General features: G+C 32.6%; 1 protein-coding gene across 5 annotated transcripts in view; it reads right to left on the bottom strand.

The window, feature by feature from the left end:
- The window catches only part of Nlg1 (Neuroligin 1), a 104,962-nt gene that overhangs the window by 33,512 nt on the left and 56,507 nt on the right, over window positions 1-14,943 (bottom strand). For all 5 annotated transcript variants that reach the window (XM_070109406.1, XM_070109396.1, XM_070109407.1 and 2 more), the window contains exon 9: window positions 8,033-8,222. In XM_070109406.1, the coding sequence (XP_069965507.1) occupies window positions 8,033-8,222 (190 nt within the window). The remainder of the gene's footprint in view (window positions 1-8,032; window positions 8,223-14,943) is intronic.

The raw sequence follows: 14,943 nt of genomic DNA, 5'->3' as shown, positions 1-14,943 counted from the left end.
TGAATCCTAGGTCTAGGGCTTTAAGGGGCGTTTTCAAAAAAAATAAAAACTATAAAATTGGAAAATAACGAACACTGGAATATACATATTTACGTGAATGAAAATCAAGTATGATGTGTCTATAAAATGACTGTTTATTTACTTTTTGTTATATCAAGAAAAAAAAAGTAATCAAAATATTCGTTTAAAAATTGTGTGGAAAAACACACTGAAAAAAATTAGCAATAGTTGATGTCTACGGAATGTTATGAGCTTAAACTAATGACGAAGATCGCGTTATTATAATATCACCCAATAAGCGATATTGCGAAACTCTTGCGTTTTACGATTTTTGATTATAAGTGTTCTCATTTGTTGTGCGAATGCTTTGTAAGACCCCTCTTTGTCTATAAAATTCTAGTCGCTTCAGTAAGCTAGTTGTTATAGCTGTGCATATATGTATAGTTATATAGTGCTAGAAACGGTTACATACTGAGTCCACCTAAGAGTTTCTACTAATAATTTTTTTCAAACTGAAATCTGCGGCCATATTTTCAGCATGCCTTCAGCTCGCTAAGTGTTACCTTATTATGCTTAAATTAAAGCTGAGCGCTTTACCTTTAGTTCTCTGCGGTCCTTTCAGCTGTCATTCTTTAGCTTGGAATCAGTGGTGCTACACTCTTATTATATAAACTGGCCGTAAACTTTGTGAAAGATGAAATTGTCTTTCATCAGTTCAAATTAAAATTTTTTGCCTTTGTTAATCCACTTAATGCGCATAAAATGTCTATTGAATTGACTAAAAAAAAATTTTGTTTTAAAACGAGAGAAATACTTGTAAATCGAGATACCTTCTTCTTTAGTTAGTTCTGCCTATCATTGTTTTATGTTTAAAGCATTTGCTTACAAAAACCCCAAATTTATGTTATGTTTCAAATCTATTATTAAAAGAATTGTAATAAGAATACAAATTTTAAAAAAATATTTGCATAGTTCTCTCAGTGTACAAAAAATATCATAAAATAGTTTGCGTGCTTTTCAAAAGTTAGCTTTTGACATTAAAAAAATATTGAAAGTCAAATAATTCGCAACTCAATTCAGAAGCACTCAACGAATTTGTGTGTGGCAAATCAACGTCTTCCTGCCACACTCACTACAGTTTGATGGCTATTGGAAAAACGTGCCATTACGACCAGTGCCCAGTACAAACTACTTAAATATAAACGAATATTCCGTTGCCAACGCCTTTAGAGCCAATAATGCGCAGAGAGCACTTCAGCTCTTGGCGCTACGCAATTGGTAGCATTTGGCAACTTTTGGTTAGATTAACACTCGGGCAAAGTGAACAAGTTCAAATGAATTACAGTTCGACACTCACTCGTGCTGGCGAAAACTTCAAATGTAAATAAATGCATTTACATTACATTTCACATTTTCGTTTTATAACCATTGACCGCAAGCATAACAACAAAGCTTCAATATGCTTTTTGCGGGAATTAAGGTTCTTGTTTATTTTACGTATTATGTTATACGTTTGTTTCACATTCCACTTTGCAAACCCATTCGAATGACTGATCAATATCGATGCTTTCCATTTGTAATGCCTTAATGTAATGCTCTAACGAAAAGTACATAAATAAATAATCACTTAGATAAAGACATGGTGTGACTATGAGAAAAAATGATTTAGTTATGAAACGGATAATAAGCGAAATCAAGTCACGAAATGCAAATGCTCTTCTTTGAATATACATATATATACATATATTATATAATGCGCCTCAATCAATTTAACAGTAACTCTCGGTTAAGAGGTTAACCAGCTTAAGATTTATTTGTTATTTGCAAATGTCGGATAATGCGTCCAGCTTCATATTATGCTGTTGAAAGGCTTAAGGTAGGCCTCCTCCTAGGGTTGCTCGACTTTTAATTCCCCGTTAGACGCTAACTGCAACAAATAATTTCATAAGTTATGGCATACTCGAGAGAAGCATATGTTAAATACAATCATCCATCATAGCCCAATTAGTTGGAATTAGAGAAAAATTAGATTTTAATTGTTTAATGCCGAGTATGTTGGGATTGAAAATTACATTTTAAATTTTTAATCCAAGATGTTTGGATATAACTCTGAAACCAAATATTTATTTTTTATTTTTAGTAAAATGCTTGAAATTAAAATTTTTCTTTTTATTTTTCAATCCAGTAGTTGAGATTAAAATTTAAAATAAATTAAAAATACATTTTTTATCCGGTTTTTGCGATAAATTTTTTTTTGGTTTTTTAATTTTTTTTCCGGAATGACTAATAAAATTTGTTTTTTTTTTTTAATGACGTATTGGGATTGCAAGAAAATAAATTAATTCAAATGTTAATTCAATTAATTTTTTAATGTAATATTTGCCACCTGATTTGAGCGGCCCAGTTAGACTTCAGAAAATTGCATTTAAACTTCCGTTATATACTTTTCTATCCGAGTTTTAACTACAAGTAATTAATTTTTTCCTATATTCAACGAAGATTTTGATTTCTGTCATCCTATTTCTCCTCTATGCCTCTGAAATTGAAATGTGGCTTGCTTTGAAAAGATAACTTGTTTCATAGGGGTGAATGCAAAGCACTCATAATAATGATAATCATCCAATATTTCGACATTATACTAACGTAATTGCCACAGCAAATACTATCTCAAATCTTAATATTATAAAACGTTCGTATAATAGTTTTGTTTGGTTTATCCACTAGCAAAATAGTAGGGTCTATCGCAGTGTTGAAAGCGACCTGCATCAATTAGTAGTATTCATGTATATACTATATATTTAAAATATAAACGTTCAATTAGTCCTTTAAGGACATATACAAATGTATAATGCTAACATTTCATAGAATCGTAAGCGAAGTGTATGTGTTTCAAATGTGAAACGCACACCATTCAGCTAGCTGCGGCTCACTGGCTGATTTATCGAGGTTGTGACCTTAAGAGACATTTATTTTAATGCAGCTTAGACAATTTCGGAACTTATTTTAAATTGCAAGGGAAGTTATCTAAAAGCTTCACACAAGTCAACACAAGAATAGCGTATTCGGTTAACCAAAAGCAGTTAATAAATCAGAGTGAACTGCTCAAACTGCTGTTGCTTTTGTTGGTTTTTGAGTAACCGTAAGCAATTTGCTAAACGATTTCTAAATAGATATAAACGATATGTTCGTATCGTATGCACAGACAATTTAGCTGTAGCTTATCTTTTGTTGGCAGTGTCAATATATTGTTAACTATTAAATAAGGTGTAATTTTTAGATTATAAATTTTTTTAGGGTGTGCTCTCATACCAATTGTTAAATAAATATTATATATGTATTTTGTATACTTTGTGGAAATATGACGCAGAGATTTACGCCGAAACCGTTTCGAAAATCAACCAAAACTCTCCTGCTGGAAATAAATAAAATAACTATATTTTCGGAATAAAAACTTCATAAAAGACTCTTTGAGATCACTAGCATCCAAGCAGTCTGAGGTATTACTGCGCTACACTTTTTAAAAACTCAAGATGGAGCCGAAGTAATCGTCAAAGACGAGCACTACATACATATGATTCGCTCCTTTTTGGTTCCTCATGCTAGCAGACTACAACAACCTTGATGAGAGATTCACATCAGAAAATAGTATTGTCACCATTCAAAATATATGTCATGAGACACGTCGTCAGTTTAAATAGCTACCAATAACTAGTTTACTATGCGAAAAAATAATAGAAAATTGAAACGATTGCATGGTCTTTATTTATACATACATACTATAATGTGCACAGTCCGTGGTGTTTATGTACTTGAAATCTGTTCAATAACTTGAAAGTTCTAAAACCTATGAAATAATAAAAGCAAAAAGTTGTACATTTCATAATTTTACAATGTTTAGTTTTTTGTCAGAGTACCATACTCCTAAAATATGACCCTATACATATATATTATATTTATGTATCTACGTTGTCTCTGCGAAAATGTAAAGATGGGGCAAAAACAAATCTTTTGTATACAAGAATGTATGCTGTTTGTAGACAGCAATAAATCCCTTGTGACATTTATACAAAAGCCTGTTACATGTGGCATACCCGGATGTGTGGCATAATGCGCCTAAAATCTTACGCTATGCTCTTTTATTTATGCGTATATGTTTACATTTATAATGTATTGTATGTTTGTAAGGTTATGCGTTTCCACGATGTAAAAATCTAACACATTAGCCACGTCGTTAGGGCATTTAGGTCCCGAGTGGCCATGTTTTGAAGTCTTCGCAGAAAGTATTATCATGTTTTAAAAAGATTTTTTTTGGTATTATATCATTATGGATGTAGCTTTAAATATGATAGCGGAGGTATGTACGTAATCGTAAGACGAGATTAATTATTAATGTACCAGCACAAGAATTAAACATAATAAATAAATAAGGCGACGTTAACTGGCTGGCATAATTCTAAAATGATGTCCATTTTATGACATTGGTACTTCATATTTGTAAATATGAAGTCAAAAACATATATATTTGGTCACAAAACTAAAATACGTTAAACTATAAAATATTACCATTAATATATCTTCGCGACTCTAAAATCTCTGCACTCGAAATATTCATACTTTATTTACCTTATTGTGCTGATGTGCTCATGTAAGGGCTGGTAATCAAAATTTGTATAAAATATTCAGACACCCCAACTGTTATGAAGCCGGAAATAATTTTGTATTTCAAACTGGAATTTAATTAATTTAATTTGCATTGTCTATATATTGTATAAACATATGTATGCACAGGGCAAAAAACAGTGATGTGTGAACACACAACGCCCCTATGCTGAAAAGGCTAAGTAAATAAAGGCAAAATAAATGGTAATCATATGCGCACCCACACACTGCCATAGGTACAACGAAGTGGGCAAATATTCGCTCAGAGCATTATAAAATATTGTTGATATGGTTTTACAATACAAAAAACAAATTTACACGCACAAATACATATGATTGTGGCAATACCCAGTTAACATTTTGAAAGAGGAATTATTTTAATCAAATATAAGGACTCTTTGAATACACATTTGATACCAAAGATGACTTCAGGCTGCATTCAGTCATGTGCTTTCTTCAATTAGGTGTTGATTCCAATAAATGGAAGATATGATTTGGTACTGGTATCAAAAATCAAAGCGCGGAGGCCATGCTCCTTGGCACGAATAATACTGCGTTAATTCAGACTTCAGAGAAAAACGTATTTACCAGGAATATGGCATAAGATCAAGATTAAGATAGAAAGGGAGAGAGTAGCTCACTCTACCTTGATATTAACAATTGGCAAGGATATGCCCTAACCTCGTGTTTCGAATCGCAACATGAGGAACGAAACAGTGAATTTGAATGTGGTAAAAGCTCAAGAGAAAGAAAACCTGAAAACATGTGGAAATATATCTACGCTATGTGCTACTCTATTCTCCTAGATTGGTTGCTGAAAACGCATTCTTTTCTAAAATTGAAAATGCGGTTTCAAAAGTAAAGAAAACTTAAGTTCTCATCGAAAATACGCGATACAATTTTAATAAATGAAATTTCCGCAAAACTTTTTAAATTATGCTGACTTCATTCGTTAAATGGGCATAACAATACCGCTCTATGTTAGCATACATATATGTGTGTGTATTATTTTGAAATTCTTAAAAAAAATGCAACGCTCCTTTATCCAGAAAATCAAATCACACACAAACAAGCACATAAATCCGTATAGTCACTTTGACCAAACCGCAATTGCGCGGAAGTAAAGTAGGGGCGTTAAGCAGCTTCATCTTCTTACAAAATAAAATAACGAAAATTCAGCAAACAAATGAAACACGCTGACTGCACCATTACCGCTAGTCGCCGTATCGACGTATTTGGGTACATGTGGGCTGTTTCTTTGTTTGATTTCGGCTGGCTTGTTAAATTTAATTTGTTCATATTTGTTTATGTGGACCCTGCAGGCACATTTCAAACTTCGAAATTAGTTTTAAACCGAATTTCCTTATTTTTGTGTGATGTGATACTAAATTTTCGTAAGAAAGCGGTTCTGTGAAATAAAAAGCTTATGCATTTTTTAATATTGTAGAAACAATTTACTTAAGTGGAGTTCTAATGTTATTTTGAAATACTAGTTTTAGGCTTCAGAAAATTATTCGAAAAGTGGACAATGCTGTGATTATAATATTTGCCTAGACGATCTTTGCCTTTTTCGACAATCGCTAGATCGAACCCTTGACGAGTTTATATAATCTGTTCTTCAAATAACCCCACAAACAACTCAGTGGATGTCAAGTCGAAAAACATGCAAAACGAGTCAATAATAAGCTAATTTTTGGATCCATTTTAATGAAGCCTTGAAAATGTGTCTAGACATATTTGATACAGCTTCGAGTCGGATTTTCGTGTCTTTGTGAAAGCTTTTCTTCAATTGCAAACAAAAAATAATTCATTGATTCTACTAACAAAAGAAAACCAGAAAACACCAAATATTACGATGATGTTTTTGGCATTACCACATAAAATCTACTAATCCACAATCATATCGAGCAGTTCTGCGATAATATAACCATAGAACAAAATCTCAGAGTGTATGACTGCCTGTCGAAGTTTATGCATCTAAATTCGAACGTCTTTCTCTCTAAGAAAACTCTCCGAAATAGTTTATTCTTTTTTATTAGAAAACTATGAGATCATTTGTATATGTATTTTATCTTTAAGTAGATTGTGGGTAACTATTACCAGATTACACTCTCTAAATGCTTAAAATCATCGGAGAGCCTATAAAATATATATATATAAATTATTAGCGAGACCAGCAGAGTTGATTTAGCCATGTCTGCCTAACCGTCTGTCTGTCTGTATATACGCAAACTATTCCCTCAATCTGCGCTCTGAAATTTAGCACGTCTTTTTCTACCCAAGAAGCTTTGTCAGAACTGCTGATATCGTACAATTATAGCATATAGCTGCCATATAAACGGAACCAGCAAAATTGAGTTCTTGTATGGAAAACGTTTTTATTCGACAAGATATTCTCAAGAAATTTGGTATGTATTATTGTATAAGACGAGGCTACAATCTTCGAAAAAAATTTCAGATCGGACCACTAGAGCATATAGCTACTATCCTAGCTGAGCGCTCAAAATTAAGTTTTTGTAACGAAACTTCTTTATTTGTGAAGGGTACTCTCTACAGGGCAATTGTGTCATTATTGTATACGCGCGCATTGTTAGCTTTGCCACTGGTATTCCCATAGAAATTCCACGCTTTTGTCTTCCACAGAATGCCGTTTGTCCTTCCGCTTTTACTGCGATATAAACTTTGTCAATGGGGCAAAGAAGAGCGTTTGTTTATTTTTACACATTCACCGGTTAACAAACTTATACAGCACCCTACAATAGATATACTTGTACTATCACACACCAATATACATATATTTATGATTGTATATATAGCGCTTGTATTGATATTAGCTACTGCAGTGGAAGCTATTCAGCGCATAGTCTTCCATCGCTTTGGTAAAGATATTAAAATAAATCTTTGCATTATACACACATACACGCGTACATATATAGTACGAAAGTATAGAAGACAAATAAAATATAAACACATATGCACACTTTATACCTAAATATATCTAAACGAGCCCGATAACTTCAAATATAGCTTTTATTGATTTTCAAGAGCAAATTAAATGACATAGAGAATTACGAGTATTTTGGCAATATTCATGGCGACATATTTAGTGGTGTGAAGTAAACTGCCAGACAAATAAATATCTAAAAAATTGATGAGGCATAATTGTGTGAGGTGAAATGTAGAACAGTAAAGTCAAGAGTTTCCGTGTGTTAAAGCCAATGACTATTATCTATTTTCGAATGCAATTCATAGTTTTTTAAATAAACATAAGAAAACAATATTTTTTCGTTACATTAAATATTTAAAGCTTAAGTTTTTTTGTTTTAAAATTTTTGTAAATAATAAAGAAACAAAAAATAAAAAATTCACTCACATTTGCATGCGGTCCCGTTGCGCTGTTATGTCCAAAAACATACATATAATTGCGTCGATTAACATCGGCATGATATAAACCCGTCTGCATTAGAGGACCCACTACGCGTGCGTCGGAAAGTATGTCGAGTACAACATCACGATGTTCTGAATTGGTTCCTTTCGTAGGATTGTTGTACATGTCCTCATATCTGTAAGAAGTAATTATATAAGTATAAGTAAATATAATAAAAATGCTGTTATCTGAACGAACAACGCATGTCAAGCTGTCATGTACTTTTTGGCCAGTACTGTTTGACATTTCATTACAGAAATACTTACGCCTGAACAACGTTTACATATTGTTCAACTTTATTGACGTTTTGTAAAGAATAAGTTTCGCGCGCTTCCCTCAACCTACATAATATTTAACCAAATAGACCACGTCAGGCACGCAGTGAAGAAAATATAGCGGCCGTAGCTAAGAGTGTACACGAATACCGTGGAATACCGTGGCAACTAGGACTTACTTCAAAATCTTAAAATGAAAGCATACAAAATAGAGCTTGTGCAAGAACTGAAGCCGCTCAACCTTCCCTTGCGACATCGCTTTGCTCTTCGGGCTCTTCAAAAGTTCCAAGAAGATCCGAAGTTTTCGAGTCAAATTTTCATCAACGATGGATTAAATGAGACAAAGAGCAACTTGAAGAGATTCTAGAGCTGCAATTTTATCCACAAAAAAATAAAGGATTTGAAATGAACAAGACGGCACCACTTCCCATACATCGCATCAATGAATGGATTTTTTAAGAGAACACTTCGGTAATCAGATAAGTTTACGTTTTGGGCCGGTTGATTTGCCACCAAGATCATGTGATGTCACACCGTTAGACATTTTCCTGTAGAGTTATATAAAGTCCAAAGTCTATAGGGACAATTTCGCTTCGATTCAGGCCTTGGAGCAAAACGTCACGCGTGTCATTTGTCAGTTACCAGTCGAAATGCTCGAACGAGTGCACCGATGACAAAAACATACTGACACTTAAAACGCAATAACTTCACTTCCAATAGATGAAATGTCATGAAATTTTTACTGAAAGTCGATAAAGGATAGCAGATTCTAACGCACTAGTCGGCATATAGATGGCGCCACTAGAGTTTACTTTGTTACTTTTTTGCTGTTTACTTTGGAACGCACCTTGTAATTGAATACTCATAGTTGAAGTCACTTTTGATGTTTCGCTATTTTAAATAGCCACGTGTTTGAACTTACGCCTGCCTGTGGCTATGCATAATCAAAATGGCGTGGTTGGAAGGCGGCGAGTACAAACAGAGATGCTCAATTGTTGGTTGCACGTCATAGTTATCTAGTTATAGTTATCTAGTTATTGTTGGTTTTCACCAGCTATCGAATCCTTTACAATTTTTGCAGCTAGATGTGGTGCGTTGGTGGTTCAGCCAGAAAGCATTTTGCATAAAATGCAAATCATGTAAATGTATTACTATACTGTTTGGTGGTTGTGCTTAGAAAAAAACCAACAGCAGTGCCAAATTGAGTGGGAGATGAAAAGCTATTTGCGTTCTGTAAATAGTGTTTAGTGCTGACATCAATACCATATCTTACATACATACATATGGTACGTAGCCACGCATTCATATTGTTTGCTTCTAGTATAGCAATGTGTCGAGACAACTTCTCATGTTGTCAAAACTAATTTCAGGAAACAAAATCAAAACTAAACAATATTTCCGGATGTGCAAAAATATATGATTTCTATTAATGACTATGTTATTGTGATGACATATAAGGTAAAAACTACAAAGCTTGAAACTGAACGTTTGTTCCAGTCACCGCGAAGCCCCTCACTGGAAAACCGTTCACAGCTCAGAACGGATGTCAGAAATTGGATTGATTCAATCTTTGCCACCAAGTCGGCGCAGTTCTTTTGCGGTAAAATCCGTAAATGTACAGAAAGATGGTAAAAGATTATAGCTTCAGATGGGAAAGATTTTGATTTACACTATTGTATACGACTTTCCTTAATAAACTTTAAAATTTGTTGCAAAAATTAAGCAAAATTTTTACTTATTCTACTTTACTCTTACTACTTCAAAATCCCCTTAGAGACAATTAAAACAACTAGTGCATGATATCCTCTTAAACTATATATGAATATATGAATATATAAAATATTTAACATACATGCAGTTATTTACTTAATATACTTAAATATTTATGCACACACCACTATGCAGCCAATTGAACTCTATGCTTAATGTTAGTTATCCATATAGAAACATTTTTTAGTTTTGCTGTATACGTACTTGCTATAGAAACTAGTGATAATCAATAGCTAGTGGTGAATCTTTTTTCAACAAAAACTATTTCCGATAATTAACTCAAAGGGCTAAAGTTCGGGTGTAATCGAAAATTTCATACTCTGGCAACTTGCAAGGAACAAAGGCGGAGAAGCACGCTCAGGTTTTGGCAAAACTTTATATCAAACTAGGGAATAGAGCGCCGTGATTTCATCTATTTATGTAAAGAGATTTATTAGAAAAATATTATTTCTGAATTTCTTTAAGATTTCTTACATATTGACGGAGAGATGCGGTATAAAGTAAGCCGCAGGTTCGAAAATATTTAAGTCAGGTATATGGGGGCTAAGGGAAGTGTTGTCTTGCTTTTACCCATTTGCGGCACAATTTATATGGTTAAATGATAGTTAGTTAGGTCCAAGTGATTTAAACTGAGTCTAAACTATATAAACATAAACAGAATTATTGACAGAAAAATAAAATTCAATAAATCTTAAAAGAAGTATTTCCTAAAGAAAGGACTCATAAATCATAAAAAAATGGAAGTTTTATTATTTTAGTTATTTGCGAGTCAATGTCTCACATTTTTCACTTGCTCTTAACCAATTCAACTTGTTAACTAGTACCAATATGTACTCACCGCATCATCATTCATTGAGAAACTAATTCTACAGGTTTGGGATTTTCATGCCGGCAATGAGCTGACGTAAAAGAAATTGCTTTTGCTTATAACTGAGCGCAATTATTTGTACGTATGATGCTTGACGTCTTTGCTTATTTCCTTTTCAACTAAAGTGGGGTTCTAGTTCTTCGCATCTCATACAAATATAATGCTAAGTCGCCTGAATGTTGGCTCACATGTTGAGCTGTGATGTTTGTTTGCACATTCGTGCGTTACAAGTTGTTATGCAAACACAAGCATTTAAACACACACACACCAGCCAGTACATACATACAACAATATCTACAACTGCAGCTACAATTGCTGCATTCTCGTACCACACACACACACAGCTGTGTTTTATAAATACGAAAATGTTTATTTTCATTCTTTGCGTGCATGTATGGTATGAGCTGTGGCTGTGTTTGTGTGTTTGAGTGTTGGAATTGAAATAACATTTATCTTCTTCCTAACGCAATCGCCCAACCCCCCTTTAGTCACATAAATTTCCGCAGTCAGAATCTTTTCCCTTAAGTGCGGAAATCTTTAAAAAGTCATAAGTACAAACGGAAATCAAATGTTATGCATGTTGTGTCGCCACACACGACTTGCTGCCTTCAGTGTGCTCAGCAACCCATTTATCTTAGAATTTTATTCATTGTAAAATTTTATGTTTTCGTACCGCAGTTTTACGGCCGTCAAGTTGCTTTGCTCGCCGCTCAAGTTATTCACTTTATATTATCTTTACACGTGCGCCAACCTTCATTGGTGTTGTCAAATAAATTCGGCAAGCTAAATGAAACCCTTTCGGTGAGCAAAAAAAAAAAACAAGTGATGAATTTGATTATACACATTTCTTTGCTTTACTTTGTGTAGTAGTCGAAATTGCTTACGTCGTATAAGTCAGGTTAAAGTTATATGCGAACACTTTGCCATAATTGATATTTAAATTGATTTATAATATAAAATTTATCTGACACCTTCTTACTTGATTACAAGTTAAATAGTTCGTATATAGAGATTTACTCGTACATATGTGTGTATATATATAATAGTTTGAATATATTTGGAAAAATTATATTTGCATTTTTCTTGACACATGAGCACATTGAGTGTGTGGGTTGTGTGTCTCATAGCATGACATTATGTCTGAAGTGTCACATTCGCTTCTGACACATGTTTCTGAGTTTTCTGTTATTTTGTCTTACATCGTTACTTTTATATCATTTCTGACGTTGCCTTTAATGGGGTCTTTAATAAATAATAACATTTCATTATTGCAATAATTTCACTTCACTTTATAGACGAATAATAACTGACGTTTGTAATGAATAAATAATAAGTAGGGCAGAGCTAAGCTCACCTGCAGTCGAATATTACTCTAACAATTCCTATTTTGAAAAGGCTTGCGAAATACTTTAAGGTTTCTGCAAAACTTGAATATACAATTAAGAAATGTTACTTCTGATTTATGCATTTTTAACCGTTTAAACCCATGTTCTAGACCAAGTGCTAGTTGAAATAACATATCGTACTTACAATAGTATACATATTATCTCTGTTCAAATCAGCTATATAAATCCTTATGTAAAACATACATTCAGTAACAAACAATATATGTGGTATAAATATAGCCAGAACAAAGTATAAACGTATGTATTTAATTTATGCCAACCACCTTATTAGATCTCTACTTAATTGCATGCAGATTACAAAATATATAATAATTAATATATAAGGTGGAAGTTACACGGAAGGAAGGTAATCTTCATCCGGTATTTTATTCGGTTAAAAACTGTTAATACGACAGTATTCTGCAAAAATATTTCAGCAGTGTTTTTGTCCTTACCACATTAACAACAACAACTACAATTGAGTTATTTATATTCGCTATATGTACGCTATTAAAAACATGTTAGTTTATATGTTCGTACAAAAATATTAAACACAACACTACTCTTTAAATGCATTTATTTATGTGTTAAAAATATAAAATAAAATAAATTGAGCATATACCAACAGCATACCTGATGCCTAGTGTCTGACGATATTTTCGCATCATAAAGTCAACCAATATTTTAAGTTAATCAACAATGCAACTTTTCAGACAAATATTGCAAGCACACAATGCAACAAGCGTGCTGGATAGCAGCGCAGTAACCAATGGTAGACATATGGGCAGCAAAATCAACAAACAGATGTCCTCAAAAACAATAAAAAGTGTACAAGTAAATATTTGCTTTAGAAATAAATACGAGGCACCGTAATAGCAGTTTGACTCAGATAAATGCAATGCACACATTGTTTTATTGTTTATTTATTTACTTTATTTTCGTTTTGTTTTATTTTATTTTGCTTTTGTGTTTGAAGTAAAAGCACTAGTGGCTGCATTTTTGTATACTATGCATTTACAGCATGAGTGTTGGTTTTTCATATAGTGGTAGTAGTATATGAAGCATATATATCTAATGTCCTTTAGACTCTGCAAGGATTTCAAATAGTGCCTTTATCAACTTAGTTAAAATTTTTTATATTTATTATTGTTAAGATAAAAACTAAGTTTATAGAGAATAATAAAAAGTTTTTATTTATTGCAGCAAAGCTTTCGCTTTAATTTGGATTAAATTTATCTTTTATATTAAAGAACAACTTAGTGACAAGTAATATAAATACGGAAAGAAAACCAAATGAAGCAATAATTTCAGTAAACTCCAACAAAAAGCAATAAGTGCTTTACGGATTAATTAAACTCAAGTAATCATTATTTTTTACTCGCGAATTTTCAATTTTATACTTTTCAGCCAACACTATTATAGAAAAAAAACATTATTTTACACATCCAAAATTCGACGATGGAATGATTTATGCTTTCGTTCGTGTTAAGTTTTATCTTTTCTTCATATTTCGAAACAAATTTTTATCAGTAGCAGCTTTATTGCAATAATATTGTAGTCTTTAATCCAAAGATGTCAACAGAAAGATCGAGTAATGAAAAAAATTAAACACAGATTTCATACAAATACCCTCATTTATCACTTCAACATGTATAGTAAAATGTTGTAGTAAATGTTGAAAAAATTGCACAATTTTTACTTTTCCTTTAATATAAATTATTCAGTGAAGACAGTAATCCGCTTTAGCATGGAGGTAACACTTTTTCCACATTAATCCTCACAGTTATTACTGAAAATAAAATTTTATTCCTTTTCATTACATTTTCTCCCATCTCTATTGTAATCTCTTACATTCAGTCTCATTCTTGAATGAGTGAATGTGTATAACTTTTTTTCATTATTGTTTCTACTGTTAATTACCGCTGACAATTCGTTTTTATTATATTTTAACTTGCTGATTTATCGCGCATTTTCACTCTCAATGCTTATGTATCATTAAACTGCAATTAAATTAATTATATTTCTTGTAGTGACAATGGCGCTGACCAAAAGAGCAAACCGCTGACCAGGAGAATACTGCGGTTGTACCCTTTTGTGGGAAAAATAGAAACCATTGTGAACATACATATACACAAGTGTAAAGTGTAAGAAAAAATAATATGCGAGTAATATGTTATGTATACGCACTGTCGAACATTTGATTTATTTAGTATTAGGTTTATTCATTTTTTAGCTAAATTTGTGTTGTGATTCTTTAATTTAGTTGAAAAGTTTTAAAAAAAACAAGAAAAAACGTTAACTTCGGTTGCACCGAAGCTATAATACCCTTCACAGATACAAAGGTTCCTTCCAATAACTTGTTTCAGATCTAATTTCGTGAATCGGCAATAAAAGAATACAATTTTTTTCCATGCAGGCACTTTATTCCGATAGTTCAATTTATATGATAGCTATATGACATAGCGATCCGATCTAAACAATTTTTTCGGAGATTATATTCTTACTAAGTCTAAGAAAAAAACTCATGCCAAATTTCGTCAAGATACCTCGTCAAATGAA

Source organism: Bactrocera oleae, chromosome 2, assembly GCF_042242935.1.
Source record: "Bactrocera oleae isolate idBacOlea1 chromosome 2, idBacOlea1, whole genome shotgun sequence".
Taxonomy (NCBI): Eukaryota; Metazoa; Arthropoda; class Insecta; order Diptera; family Tephritidae; genus Bactrocera; species Bactrocera oleae.
This window is presented reverse-complemented; position numbering and strand designations above follow the sequence as displayed.